We start from the raw sequence: 13,679 nt of genomic DNA, 5'->3' as shown, positions 1-13,679 counted from the left end.
ACTGATAATGTAGAAACACGGTTTATGTCATTGCGGAACTTTTTTTTAACGAATTTTTTAATCGGATTTTTTAAATAACACGATTTTTCACGTCGGTTTTTTAAAACAATGCGGTTTATTTTTACGCGGTTTCGATTCACATTGAAAAGGATCGACGTACACACATCTATCAACGCTTCTGTTGTTATTCGCGCACTTTGTTTAGCAGTTTGTTTCTCAGCTGGCAAATGAAACATGAACTTACGAAGAACTTTACCATACGACGGCAAATTAGATGACTTGGGAAACAATGGCAAATATTCCCCAACAAACAGAATATCCTTCGTTTTATAAAAAAAATAGACGAACCAATTCGTTTTGTGTTTTGGACCTGTCAATCGTTGGGTTGATTCCAGCGTCGTTATTTCTTGTTGAAATTGCTTACAAAATATTTCCCAGGTACTCAGAAGTGATTTGTAATAAACTACAGGCGGTGAAACTTATTTCATGAAAATCAATGTTGTCTGTGGTATTATTTACAAATCGGGTCGAAAACGTGATAAAATCGGGGGTAGACAAAATCGGGGAGTGACAAAATCGGGTCAACACTGTATTTTTACATTTGTCTAACTTTCCTGGCGAAATGTAGAATTTTTAATATTATAAACACAGCTGATCCCAAGACGAATCGTTTGATGAAGAAATCTTGCTAGGCTGACCATACGTACCGTATTTAACGGGACAGTAGGGTGGCTCAAAAAACACTTTTTCAAATTGTTTGATTAGCCGCCCTCTTATTCGGTCCTATTTGATGCCCTGATGCTCTGGACAAAATTTCAGCCAAATCGGTTAACGTTTGGGCGGTGCTAAACTCGTTGGAAGTTTATGTGGAAAAATGTATGCAGAAACATCCAAAAACAGTAAATTGCAGTTGAAAGGCACAATTTACTATCAAGAACAATGATACTCATTCAGTTCTTGTAGAATTAAATACAGAATGTTATGCTGAAAACCGCAAGAAGACTAGATATTAGATAGATATTAGCATTTTACTGGAGTGTTGCAGGGGTGAATTTATTTATTTTCAAAGGTAAAAGAAACGAAATTCAGAGCGTTAATGAATAAAGCTTCCAATGAATGATTAATTTTTTTATGATTAAATCATTCAACTCTATGATTAAAGATTATGATTAATGATTTATTCATTTTTGACAATGATTAATGATTATGATTAACGATTAAATTAATTTTTGACAATGATTAAATATTATGATTAATGAATAAAACGTTTGGAGTATGATTAACGATTACCGATCGTGATTAAATGTTGACACAATATGTGTATGATTAATGATTAACGATCGATATGATTAATGATTATGAATAATCAAATTAAATAATTTGCATAGTGATCAATAATCAAGTAACCTTTCTACCAAATTGTGTTATTAAAAGGTATAAAAATTGTATGATTATGATTAAAGATTAATGAATAAAAGCGATGTATGCAATGATTATAATTGATAATTAATGAATAAACAAAAAAATACATCAATATGATTAGTGATTAACGATTAAATGTAAAAATCTATTATTAACGATTAATGATTTAATCGTATTTTTTGTATGATTATGATTAATGAATAATGATTAAATTACCCATTATTCATTAATCATGATTAAATCTATGATTAATCACTAATGCTCGAAATTTGCTCAAACCCCACTTCAGAGAAATGCTAATAACTTAGCCGGGCAAACTCTAATCTTCTAGCGGTTTTCTGCATAACATTCTGTATTAAATTCTTCAAGATCTGAATGAGTATCATAGTTCTTCATCGTTAGCTGTGCCGTCCAACTGCAATCCACTGTTTTTGGATGTTTCTGCATATATTTTTCCATATAAACTTCCAACGAGTTTAGCACCGCCCAAACGTTGACCGATTTGGCTGAAATTTTGTCCAGAGTATTAGGGCATCAAATAGAACCGAATAAGAGGGCGGCCCACAAAAAAAAATGAAAAAAGTTTTTCCCATACTAATTTGAGCCACTCTACGGGACAGTCCCGTTTTTTAGACCTTATTGTGCTGTCCCGTCGTAATCTAAAAAATCCTCAATTTGTCCCGTTTTTTCAACAGTCAATGACAACAGGTGACGATGGGAGATTTTTTCATACAGTTTCATTTCAATGAGTTTTTTCTGCTTATTCCGAAGCCATATATTTTTCTATTGTTTGATTCTTTGAGACATTAAGAATCATTCAAAATCTTTCTGAATATTTCGATATCATCCAATGTAAAAAAACGACGACATTAAAGAATTAATTATAAATCAGCTGAAGAAATATGTGAAGGCGGGATTAATGAGAATCCGTTGCAGAAAATTAGAATTCCGGCCCGATTTAAAATACAATCCGGTGGAAATCTCCGAGTGTCCGAGCTGTAAACCAGTCTATAAAGTAGCTAGGATTTGTTTTACTTTTCGCGATGAAATTGCATGAGTCCCGAGGTGTGAGGCTACTTTTAGCGTCATTTAAATCAATTTCGACCAAAAAAGGACAGTGAATTTATTAGATTGGACATTCATTCACATGCGCCAACCATATTCATGGAAATAATTAAAATTACATTTTTTAATGTTCCTTCCTTGTAAAGATTCTTGTTATTCTTATCCGCAGATTTTCTCTCACTTATATTTATGAAAAATGGGTTTTATCACGGAAAATCAATAATCCAACCCTATTGTTTTTTTTTCGCATATGTCTCTTGACTTTTTATTCTAAAATTATTTTTTTCTTATCTCTCTAATGCCCACTAAAGCACATGCTTTAGGCAGGTTACTTCGACTTTATTTTATTATTTTTAATTGTTCAGAATGGGAAAAGTTTTGTATATTGGTCAGTAATAAATCCATAATGAATGTTTAAGAGTGTATTAAAATAAAATTTCAAAATCCCAATTTTTTTAAGTATTTTAAAAAATGCGTAGTTTTTTGGTTGTGTCCGCGCCCCTTTGAGTAGTGAAATATTTGTATTGTAGTATTTTTCCACAACTAACTTAATACTTCGATTTTGAGAACGGCTACGCAGTCTTGAAGATTGAAACAAGATGTATATTTCGACACGGGGATGGTGTCGAAACGTCGGACAAATATACATCTTGTTTCAATCTTCAAGACTGCGTAGCCGTTCTTAAAATCGAATAAAAAATATACAGTCGATTTCCCAATAGTTCCCAATGATTCATTCTAAATTGCTCCTCTAACTTCTCAAACGGAAAAATTTAATGAAGCCCATTACTTTGAAATTTCCACAGCTCTTGAATTTTGTCACCAGGTTTTTCTGCATGTCTCGTTTTGCAAGTGCGTTTGTCCCGTTTTTTCACCGAAATGATCTGGTCAGCCTAAATCTTGTACATCATCCCGTTGGTGAGTTATATTGCCTCAAAGGATTCCGAAATGCAAACTCATTTTTAATATAGAGATAATAAAAATAAACAGTGTAACTGCTTTCACTTCTCAAGTTCAAATAAATACTGGTACATAATGGGAAAACCTAGAATGGAAAAAAAGTCCCAAAAATGTTCTAAGAGAAAAAAAAGATTCTTTTCAAAACATTTTTTTTTAATTTCATACATCACATCTCGACGTTTCATGCATTTTTAAGTCATTTGGCAACAAAAAAAAATGCGATTTTTGACTTTTTCTTTGGCCTTTGGGAAAATTTTCATGGGTAAAAATTTCAAAACTTTGATGACTTTTAGGCACCCCTAAATCATGTCCGATTGAGCTCAAATTTAGCATGGGGTCATACTTTGGGGTAATGAAACTTGTGAGCAATGTCGTTTTTTGAAATTCGATGATAACTTTTTTCCCATATATTCCATTGGCACCCTAATGACCATTCCGTATCCTATCTATTTGCACAGTACTTTTCAGCAGCGTACTAGGCTTAAACTAGACGGTTTCGACGGTTTACAAATTCAATTTATTTTCACGTGTTCTCTTCACCACGCTTACTTTACGAATGCCCTACTAATGCTAAGTTTAGACAAGGCAAGTGAATTGAACAAGTCGCTTGAATTGAACGCGAATTGAACTTCTAAACACCTTCATTCAACTCTCTTAAACAACAAGTTGAACAAGTTCAACTTTTAACACAATAAAGCTAAATTGGAATTTCTTCTACCTCGTTGCCTAGCAACCGACTTAGCTTCTATGATTGCTTTGAAGTCTCGCATTATAATTTCAAATTTTTGTCATAGCACTCGGTATATGGTTGCTATGATTGGATTTTTTTGTTCCAAACACTTTTAGGGTCGATTTCACCTCTGCTTAGGGCTTAAACCAGGTTTAAGCGTATGGGTAGACACCGCTTAGGAGTTAAGCGGAGGTGAAAAAATCGGCCCTTAGTTCACTATTTCCTTAAAATTTCTTCGCTCATATTTTGCCATAAGCTTGTTTCGCAACCCACGATTGTCTTTGGGATGGCCATTACACCTTTTCCTCAAATCGTTCAACTACGGTATGTTATCGGGACCCTTAAGGACCGATTTATCTGAAAAAGAGGCATGCAAAAAAGCACAAATAACAGATATTGAGGCTGCTTAGTTAATTGTCTATATTCAAAGTTAACTGCTTAAATTCCGGGTATAAACACCCGAATAGGGGCAGCAGGGACTATGTCCAAGGGCTTGACGACCCCTCCCCATGGCCACTGCGAGTTAGGGGGCCTATCTAGGATGTGGTGGGGTTTGACAGTGGGCTCTGTTGAACCTCTGCAAAAAGCTGCATGTGTCTATATAGGCAGGCCCTATCAAACCCAGTCAACACATGAAAGTATATGGTGTCGTGTAGGCTGTTGAAGTGGAGGCGATATAGGTGCTTCTCCATACAACATGTATGTTTATCGTGTATCAATATCGTCTCCAATTTAGCATCTTGTGTTGCACTATGTACGACTTTATATTGACTGAAAAGCGACCGTGTGCCGCCCAAAGCGCACAAGCCCAACACGAGTGCCAACCGGCACATCAGGATTAATACCAGCGAGATCCTAATTACGGTATACTGGTCACGGCAAGCGACAAACACACGCGCGAAAGTAATGCAAAATAAACGACATGTAAAATAAACGTAAATTAACAAAATATGTCTGGCTGAACATTCTTATTTAACGTCAAATAGAGATAACATAATTAGCTTTCCGATTACTATCAATTTAGTTGAACAGCCGTGATTATTACTTTATTTTCAACTAGCAGACCCGACGAACTTCGTTTCGCCTAAAATTGATTTCTCCTTCGATTAGTTCTCGCGTTATGCTGAAATTTCTGTTTCATTTGTATGGGAGCCCCCTTATCCAAAAGGGGGAGGGGTCTCAAACCATCTTAAGAACCTTCCCCGGTCCCAAAAACCTCTGCATACAAATTTTCACGCTGATCGGTTCAGTAGTTTCGGAGTCTATAAGGTACAGACAGACAGAAATTCATTTTTATGTATATAGATTTAAATCCCGGTTCTTTTTTACTTTCCCTGCGTTGAAGAAATGAGGCCGCAGGTGCGCATTTTGAGCGATTAATTGTTTATTCTCGCGAAGGATAAACAATTGAACAAATCAAGGAAATGTTAATACTGTAGTATAGAAGTTGCATAGTCACATCACTTTCCATGGTGAGTCCCGATCAATGTTACTGATTACCCCACCCAACTAACACAACTTCCTTCCCGTGGTAATTGTGGAGATGCAGAGGTATTCTCGGTCTCTAGTAGCAACAATAACCACACACTAACATTCCCTCCCTTCCCCAACTGACTGTAAGGACTTGGCCGGCGCCGTTTTTGATCAACATTTGAGAGCTGCTGAAACTTGCACTTCGAGAATAGATGGTAAACCCCAACCACTATTCACTTGGATCGTAGTGCAATTTGCACCAGCTCTGATCAATCACGGAGTAGCAACCATTAATATGTACAGTCAGTCTAAGCTAAGCTAAGCTAAGCTAAGCTATATTCTGGGTATAGGCCACCCGAAGTAGAACTCGACAACTTTTCGTTTCCTGAGCCAGTCTATTGTAGCTCAACAGATCGCAAATCGAACATTTTGGAATTTATTCGAATACAAGTTTTATTCGTTATACAAATGCCAAAATGTTGAAAATAAAATAAGAGAAGTTTATAGCAAATATCAATAGCTCAAAAACAAAGTGTACAGAAAAATTTATTGCATGATGTTGCTGCTGTTTTTAAAAGCACCATTTCCAATCAGATACATAAATCATCTCTTTTTGCAGGTTCAAGCGCGTCGTTTGCTGGACGAAGGCCGCGTGATGTCCTACCAGCAAGCAGAGCTGGCGATTCAGCTGATTGAAATGCGATACGCCCATGAGAATGCGGTATGGGCAGCCACGCAATGCCACACAATTGAGGAAGCCAAGAATCTACTCCAGAAGGAATGCGAACTGTGCCTGGGAACATACCCAATGAATGAGATCATTTCGATGCTGAAGTGCACTCACACGTGCTGTCTGGACTGTGCTAAAGTTTACTTTACCGAAGAAATCATGCACCGTTCCATAACCAACTGCAACTGCCCATACTGTAAGGAACCGGATCTAAACAATGCCGATACGACGGAAGACGACGTCCTGGAATATTTCTCCAATCTGGACATTTTGCTGAAGAACATCGTTGACGAGGAGGTGCACGATCTGTTCCAGCGGAAGTTGCGTGACCGAACGCTGATGCAGGACCCGAACTTCAAATGGTGTGTCGATTGCTCGTCCGGATTTTTCGCTCGACCACGCCAAAAGAGGCTAATTTGCCCGGATTGTGGGTCTATTACTTGCTCATCGTGTCGGAAACCTGTAAGCATAAAACCCACGATTTTATGCGCAAGCCGTAATATATTTGAATCATGCATTTTATTGGACAATTTCCTTTCAGTACATTCAAAGTTAATTGCCTATATGCCGGGTATTAAGCCACCCGGAGTGGAAATTAATTACTATGTCTGAAACTTGGTTATGCATATGTACCTTTTCCGAACTAAATCTATCACATGTTGTACATATGCATAATCAAGTTTCAGACATAGTAATCAATTTTCTTTATTCATTTTAGTGGGAATCGCAGCATGAAGGTATCTCGTGTGAACAATTCGCTGCCTGGAAGGAGGCCAACGATCCGGAGCTGCAAGCCCAAGGAGTGGCACGGCATCTGCAAGCCCATGGTATCAGCTGTCCAAACTGCAAATTTAAATATTCGCTGTCGCGTGGTGGCTGCATGCATTTTACCTGCACCCAGTGCAAGTTCGAGTTTTGCTTTGGCTGCAACAAACCGTTCATGATGGGCGCCAAATGTGACGTCTCTCCGTACTGCGCTAAGTTGGGTCTCCATGCGCACCATCCGAGGAATTGCCTATTCTACCTGAGGGACAAGGACCCGAAAGATCTACAAACGTTGCTGACGGTAATCTTCCGCTGTGGGTTCTGCTTGTTTAAAGGGGTAAATGCTCTTCGTTTTTCGCAGATGCACAATGTGACGTATAACACCGAACCATCCGAGCTGATGAAGCGAGAATTTCTGGAAGGTGGAGCAGCAGCTATGCAATGCCCCATTCCCATTCAGAGGGAAAACCCAGCCGGTGGTCTGATGGACACCGTATGCAATGGTGATGTCCCTGACGGATACGCTGGACTGTGCCGGTAACCTCAAGTTCTTGTTGACTGTTCTCTAACACACTGTTCCAAATAGTTCTGTAGATTCCGTAACTCTCGGTTAATCCCTTCTTGTCTAGCAAATGATTAGTAATGATGCTGAACTGGTAATTTATAAGTATTGGACATGCGTTTTAGGATATAAGATCCATTAATTACGGCACTCTAAAATTGACAGTTTCCAACTCTTCGCCACATTTTTGTATGAAGCATTAGAAAATTGTGTATGGGTTTCGAAACATAGACATTGGACATACACCCTTCATATATAGCGTTCGAATGCGATACGCTTCCGGTAACCGTATTCAGATTGGCACAGTACTCACTAATAATCGAAGTTACAGCTCATCAGGCTTCTTCCCGACTATCGAGAGCAAACAAAAGCCGTCGCAACAAATGCGTAAAACATCTTTAGCGATGAAACATTGATTAAATTATAAAATTAATTTGAACACATTACTTAACTGGCTATGCCCGTCTCAACCCATGCATGTTGAAAACAAGCCATGGATTTTACACTAGTCATAGTCTTTCATATTACAACATCACACGCTCATCTCCGTATCCCGTATATTGAACTGTGGGCTGTTATGTTGTACGATGTGCAGAAATCCCATACTGATGGTTCTGTCTGTTTGTTCGCATATATTTTTCTAGCGCACACTACATAGAGTACTTGACCTTTCTGGTAAAGAGCCACGGCATCGATCCATTAAACGTATTGAACGCCGACGATCTTGAATCGATCGTACGCCGGGCCAACAAGCGCATGCCTCCCCGCCCATTCGGACTCGTCGACGGAATCTATCGCGACTATTTAGCACAGGTGAGCGTGGCTCAAAGCTCAGATTACTACTAAGAGTGTGTTTTTCTTTTCTTACATGCTTCTTCCAGAACACACTATGTTGAGTATCTGGTAGGCGCGGTATCCAAGGCACAAATCGATCCCCTGCCAATTCTGGATCTTACTGATTGTGTCCAGGAATTGCGCAGACGGGGAATACCACTGCCGGAGCGGGGTCCTTGGGATACCGACGAAATCTACCGAGAAATGTGCCAGAAGGTGAGCTTCTACCATACTAACCGCTAACTTCTTATCTGCTTCCTAAAAGAGTTAATGCGTTTAACTTACTTATCTTGTTGATTTACGCACCACGCAAAACAATCTGGCAATGCAAGCTTTTGTTAACACAATGCACATTTTATATGACACTAACTATATAAAGATTTGTTCATTTACTGCAAACTTTACTGCAATATTGGATCTCGGAAACCCTATCTAGTAGAAGGAAATGAAAAAAAAACTAAACAAAGCAATAGGAGTTTTTCCATGAACAAAGCTAAAAGAAATTGTACTTTTTTAAATACTCACCACACTAATTCAAGCCCAACCGCTGGACACCGAGCACACAAATCCGACAAGTAAGTCGACTACTAAGCTACATCAGAAGGATATCATTCAAAAAACACTCTACGATATTCATACATCTTGCGGTACATATATCAATCAAATTTTGAGAACTTTAAATACTCAAATTACTAAATGAATTCCTTACTCACTCTTTTCAGATCGTCAAAGAGCAAATTCCATTGAACTAAAGTGCAACCCAGGAACAATCCGCCTGTTGGTCATCGTAGCCAGAGGAGCCATAGATATTGTCATCATGCTACGCGCAATAAAACCCTCTTCTATGATACTCAAGTTACCCTCACGCTTTATTTGACATGTATTGTTACAATCTCACGCTACTGTTACTATGTGCTATCGATTACCTACACTATCCTCCCAATATTTCCTATTTTTCCACTGAAAAGTATGCTAAATCAGTGATTATTATTTTTGCATTAGGTCCTATTTAATTAAAACATTAGTTATTACCTACTTAAGTAACAGTTTCAATCGTTCCTGGGCCGAAGAAGACCCAGCTGATGACAGCCCTTCAGATTTTTTCTTCAACATATTAGCCAAGGCATTTAATTTACTAGGCTCTTTGGAGCTAAACGAGAACAGCTTTTTGTTCTTCTTGGTAACATTCGGAACACTTCTTTTTGTTTCTAGCGAGATGGTTAGTCCTGCGGTTGGATCTTTCTTGCGCTTCTTTTTCTTGCTACTGACGATCACTGGAGGGCATACCACATCCAGATTCGATGTTGAAGCATTCGGTTTATGGCAGGATTTGTCGGTGGTAATACGTGTTTGATTGGAACACAGCTTACATGTGTATTTCTGCAAATAGGTTGAAATATATTTAAAACTACATAAATTAGAGAAATAAATGCAAATCAAACTTACAACTGTTGTATGCTTGCGACTTGTGAGATAATCAAGGTATGCTTGCTGCTTCTTCGATCGAATAGTTTTGTTCTGATACTTTTCAATGATTTTGTCGTATCGATCAGTTCCTGCCACTTCGTCTACGTGAAAGTAGCCGTGCATCCACAGTGTTTTGCATTTATGGCACATCCACTTATTGTTCGTTTTACCTACATCAGCATGATATGATGCTGCGACTCTGGAATATTAACAATGTGAACATATCAAGGATTGCAAAACTAGCTTTCAAAAGATAACTAAAAGATGACTCACTTGAGAGCCCCATGTTATGTTGAACATACTGAACTTTTTTTTTGTAAAATTTATGTGTTTATTAACTGAGTAAAAAATAATTACATAAAATAACTATTCATACATCAATTTCAATTTCAAAAGCTAGTGCTGCTACGTCGATAAAATTTTTACTTTGCATAATAAAGCTGACCTAATTTGCAAACAATTTCAAGAATTGAATTTTTGTCTTATGTCTATACCAAGTAGTTGCGGCCTTAGTAATTGCTCTGCCTAAAACCTGCGCCATCCGTTGAGAGTAGCGGATATCATCCGCTGGAGTAGTCTCCAGACCGCTTCCACGCGTACACAAGCACTGAGCTTATGCTCAAGCGTTTCAGATGCTGCGTTGCAGTGTTGGCAATTTTGTCCATCGGCTCTATTTATTCGAATCATCAGCTCCCGATGCTCCAATTTACGGCCAGGAATAGAGTGGTTCGTTGGCTTGGTGTCAGTTGCTTCCTTGAAATATTGTTGCAGATTTTCCCCCAATGCTCTGTTGGATGTTCTTGTGACACTTTGGGATCTTCCGTTCGGTCAATCAGAAAAGTGTGAATGGCTGCTGCATTGCATATGGATTCTGTTGGGTTTGCGGGGGAAGCAGAGCAAAAGTCGCAAGGAACAACTTTAAGCATGGACAGTCAGCGGGTGGATTAGGATTTGTTTGAAGTATAAAAGATCTATAGAAAGGAATAACATCGATGTCCTGGGCATGCCGGTTCGTCAGCAGAGAGCGGCATTTTAATATGGGCTATTGGAGCTTCATTCCACCTATTTCTATATTCCGCACCAACTGTTGAATCGGCAGACTTGCCGAAATACCTCTCCATACGAATGTTCTCATCGTCGTTGTTATTTTAGCGTAGTGTACAACAGCAGGAGTGAGCAGCGACGCCAGATATCAAAGTTTAGATGAAATGAACACATTGAGCAGGGTCACCCTTTGGTGTAAACTGAGTGTGCGGAAGGAGTGAAGATACTGAAGATAATTTGCCTACAAGAGCATCCCAGGGGCAGCAGGGACTATGTCCAAGGGCTTGACGATCCCTTCCCAGACCATCTGCGAGTTGTGGCGCCTGCCTAGGATGTGGTGGGGTTTGACAGTGGGCCCTGTTAAACCTCTATAAAAAGCTGCATGTATCCGCAAGTAGGCTCCGCCAAAGCGACCGTGTACCGCTCAAAGCGCACAAGCCCAAGTCCTGGTGTTAGGTGGGACGCTAAACAGCCCTGACACGACGGCCCTCCGACGAGACAGGAGGTTTGCGCAGGCCCAATAAGCCGCCTTTAAAAACAACCATTACGAACGACATAGAAGATAATACGACTCGATACAATCGGCAACGACCTAGGCGACGAATAAAGGATCACGATTGGAAGCTTGGAACATGGAACTGCAAGTCGCTAGGCTTCGCAGGTTGCGATAGGATAATCTACGATGAATTACATCCCCGCAACTTCGATGTCGTAGCGCTGCAGGAAATCTGCTGGACAGGACAGAAAGTGTGGAAAAGCGGGCATCGAGCGGCTACCTTCTACCAAAGCTGTGGCTCCACCAACGAGCTGGGAACCGGCTTCATAGTGCTGGGAAAGATGCGCCAATAACTAAAATATCTTTTGGGCTACACGGAAGAAAAAAAGTACCCAAAATTGAGTATTTTTAAACTTAATTTTGAGTTATTTTTTCTCTTCTCTTTCATCCACTCTTTCTTTTGTTGTCAAAAACAAAAGAGCCAAACAATCCAATGACGCCAGTTCAATACGGGAAGCCAATTTTTAGTTTTATTACCTGAGGTCGAAATTGAGTGAATTAAACTTACATTTGAGTAAATAAATTTTCCGTTGGGTAGTAAAGGCAAACTACTTCGACCCTACTTACTCAATTTTGGCTTCCCGTATGGATGTTCGAGGTTGGGTGAATTAAACTCACTATTGGGTAGTTTATTTCTTCCGTGTGAAGTGCCCAATAGTGGACCCCCAGCCAATAGTGGACCCTCCAGACATTTTTTCATTAAAACAACACAATGGAAACATTTTGCTATGAAATTCCATCGGGAGAACCTACCTTACAGTCCTATGATTTGATTACATGCATTGAAAATGCTATGGAAAGTAAAATTAGTTGATTTTTTACAATTCTATAAAAAATAAACACGAGAGTGTCCATTATAGGAATATTTTGGGGGGTCCATAATAGGGAAGAAGAACGTCCCGAAACGAAACATGAAAATCAAATGAAGTGTCCACTATAGGGAAGCAATTTCCTATTATGGACCCCCAGAGGGTCTACTATAGGGCAAATTTAGTCCAACTTTACAATGTTAATTTCAAAAAATAACGTCGAGTATTTGAGTGTTTTATGTATGTATCATGAAGAGGAGATGCAGAGCTTGATATTAGATACCACGCAAAATTAATATTTTGAAAATTTCCACTCCTTATGCCAGGAAGAGCAAAATTTCGCTACTAGGGGGTCCACTATTGGGCATTTTACCCTATGTATTTATCTGCGGGCATCTGATTGAAAAAATCAACGTTTCAAGCATAATTTTTCATAACGACGTATGTAACAATTATGAGGATTCGAGAAATCCTTCGCAGAAAGTTGGCAAAACTTTTTCTAAAACTGTTTCAAAACTAAATCTTTTTTCAATATTTTTTTGGCTGGCATGCATCATTACATGGTACTTATAAGTGTGCTTCACGTCATAGCTCAGTTAATTCAAATTCCCTATGAAAAACGATACAATTATACATACACCGGTATGCTGTACATACGTCGCTGTACATTGGTCGGTTTTCCATAGTGCACGATTGACGCAACTGCAGTTTTGTTTTGTTTTGCTTTTTTGGTACATAGGTCGCTCTTAGTTCCCATATGTTAAAGCGACGTATGTTAACAGTAAGACTTCAAAAATAGAAAATTCTACATACGTCGATTTGTAAAAAGATTAAATTAAAGAATTTTAAGATCTAAAATCAATAAAATCGATGCGTATTATATAAAGTCGCGTGTGATTGCCATGTTGTATTAAAAACCTCGTTTTGTTTACTTTTGTTACATACGTCCTTATGAAAAATTATGCTTGGTTTGAATCTGTTTACAAAATCACTTCACATCCTTTTGAGAAAATATTGAATTGATTCAGTCAACCGTTTAAAAACAATTATGAGCAAATAAAATGCATTATTTCGAGTGTATACAATTTACTTACGATAAAGCCGATTTTAGTATGACTTGAAACAAGTTTTCACTGGGCAGTTTTTGCGCGAACTCCCATAAATAAGTGTTCATTTTTTCACAATTCACAGTAATTTTATTTTAATTCAAACTTAAACGGAGATTGTAGACAAACACCGCCGCACATGTAAGAAAAAAATAG

The 13,679-nt window shown here is 38.5% G+C and overlaps 2 protein-coding genes across 7 annotated transcripts in view; one reads left to right on the top strand and one right to left on the bottom strand.

The window, feature by feature from the left end:
• Positions 1-9,396, top strand: part of LOC134212158 (E3 ubiquitin-protein ligase lubel) — a 90,138-nt gene extending 80,742 nt beyond the window's left edge. For 5 of the 6 annotated variants that reach the window (XM_062689770.1, XM_062689772.1, XM_062689769.1 and 2 more), the window contains 5 exons: positions 6,270-6,842; positions 7,099-7,446; positions 7,507-7,682; positions 8,589-8,757; positions 9,264-9,396. In XM_062689770.1, the coding sequence (XP_062545754.1) occupies positions 6,270-6,842; positions 7,099-7,446; positions 7,507-7,682; positions 8,589-8,757; positions 9,264-9,293 (1,296 nt within the window). In that variant the 3' untranslated portion in view covers positions 9,294-9,396. Of the gene's footprint in view, positions 1-6,269; positions 6,843-7,098; positions 7,447-7,506; positions 7,683-8,351; positions 8,521-8,588; positions 8,758-9,263 lie in introns of all 6 variants that reach the window. The other variant, XM_062689768.1, reaches the window with a different exon arrangement.
• On the bottom strand, positions 9,382-13,671 carry LOC134212162 (uncharacterized). The gene is made up of 3 exons (XM_062689775.1): positions 13,512-13,671; positions 9,988-10,207; positions 9,382-9,921 (listed from the first exon to the last, which is right to left on the bottom strand). The coding sequence occupies exons 1-3, from the start codon at positions 13,589-13,591 to the stop codon at positions 9,574-9,576; spliced, it is 648 nt and encodes a 215-aa protein (XP_062545759.1). The 5' UTR covers positions 13,592-13,671; the 3' UTR covers positions 9,382-9,573.
• Positions 13,672-13,679: the final 8 nt, after the last annotated feature.

This window comes from Armigeres subalbatus, chromosome 2 (assembly GCF_024139115.2).
Source record: "Armigeres subalbatus isolate Guangzhou_Male chromosome 2, GZ_Asu_2, whole genome shotgun sequence".
Taxonomy (NCBI): domain Eukaryota; kingdom Metazoa; phylum Arthropoda; class Insecta; order Diptera; family Culicidae; genus Armigeres; species Armigeres subalbatus.
Note: the sequence above shows the minus strand (reverse complement) of the source record. Positions and strands in the feature narration are given on the sequence as shown.

Coding starts and splice junctions, on each gene's coding strand:
- LOC134212162 (XM_062689775.1), bottom strand. CDS start 13,591: ATGAACACTTATTTATGGGAGTTCGCGCAAAAACTGCCCAGTGAAAAC. Junction 10,208..13,511: donor ATACTAAAATCGGCTTTATC/GTAAGTAAATTG, acceptor TTAATATTCCAG/AGTCGCAGCATCATATCATG. Junction 9,922..9,987: donor GTCGCAAGCATACAACAGTT/GTAAGTTTGATT, acceptor ACCTATTTGCAG/AAATACACATGTAAGCTGTG.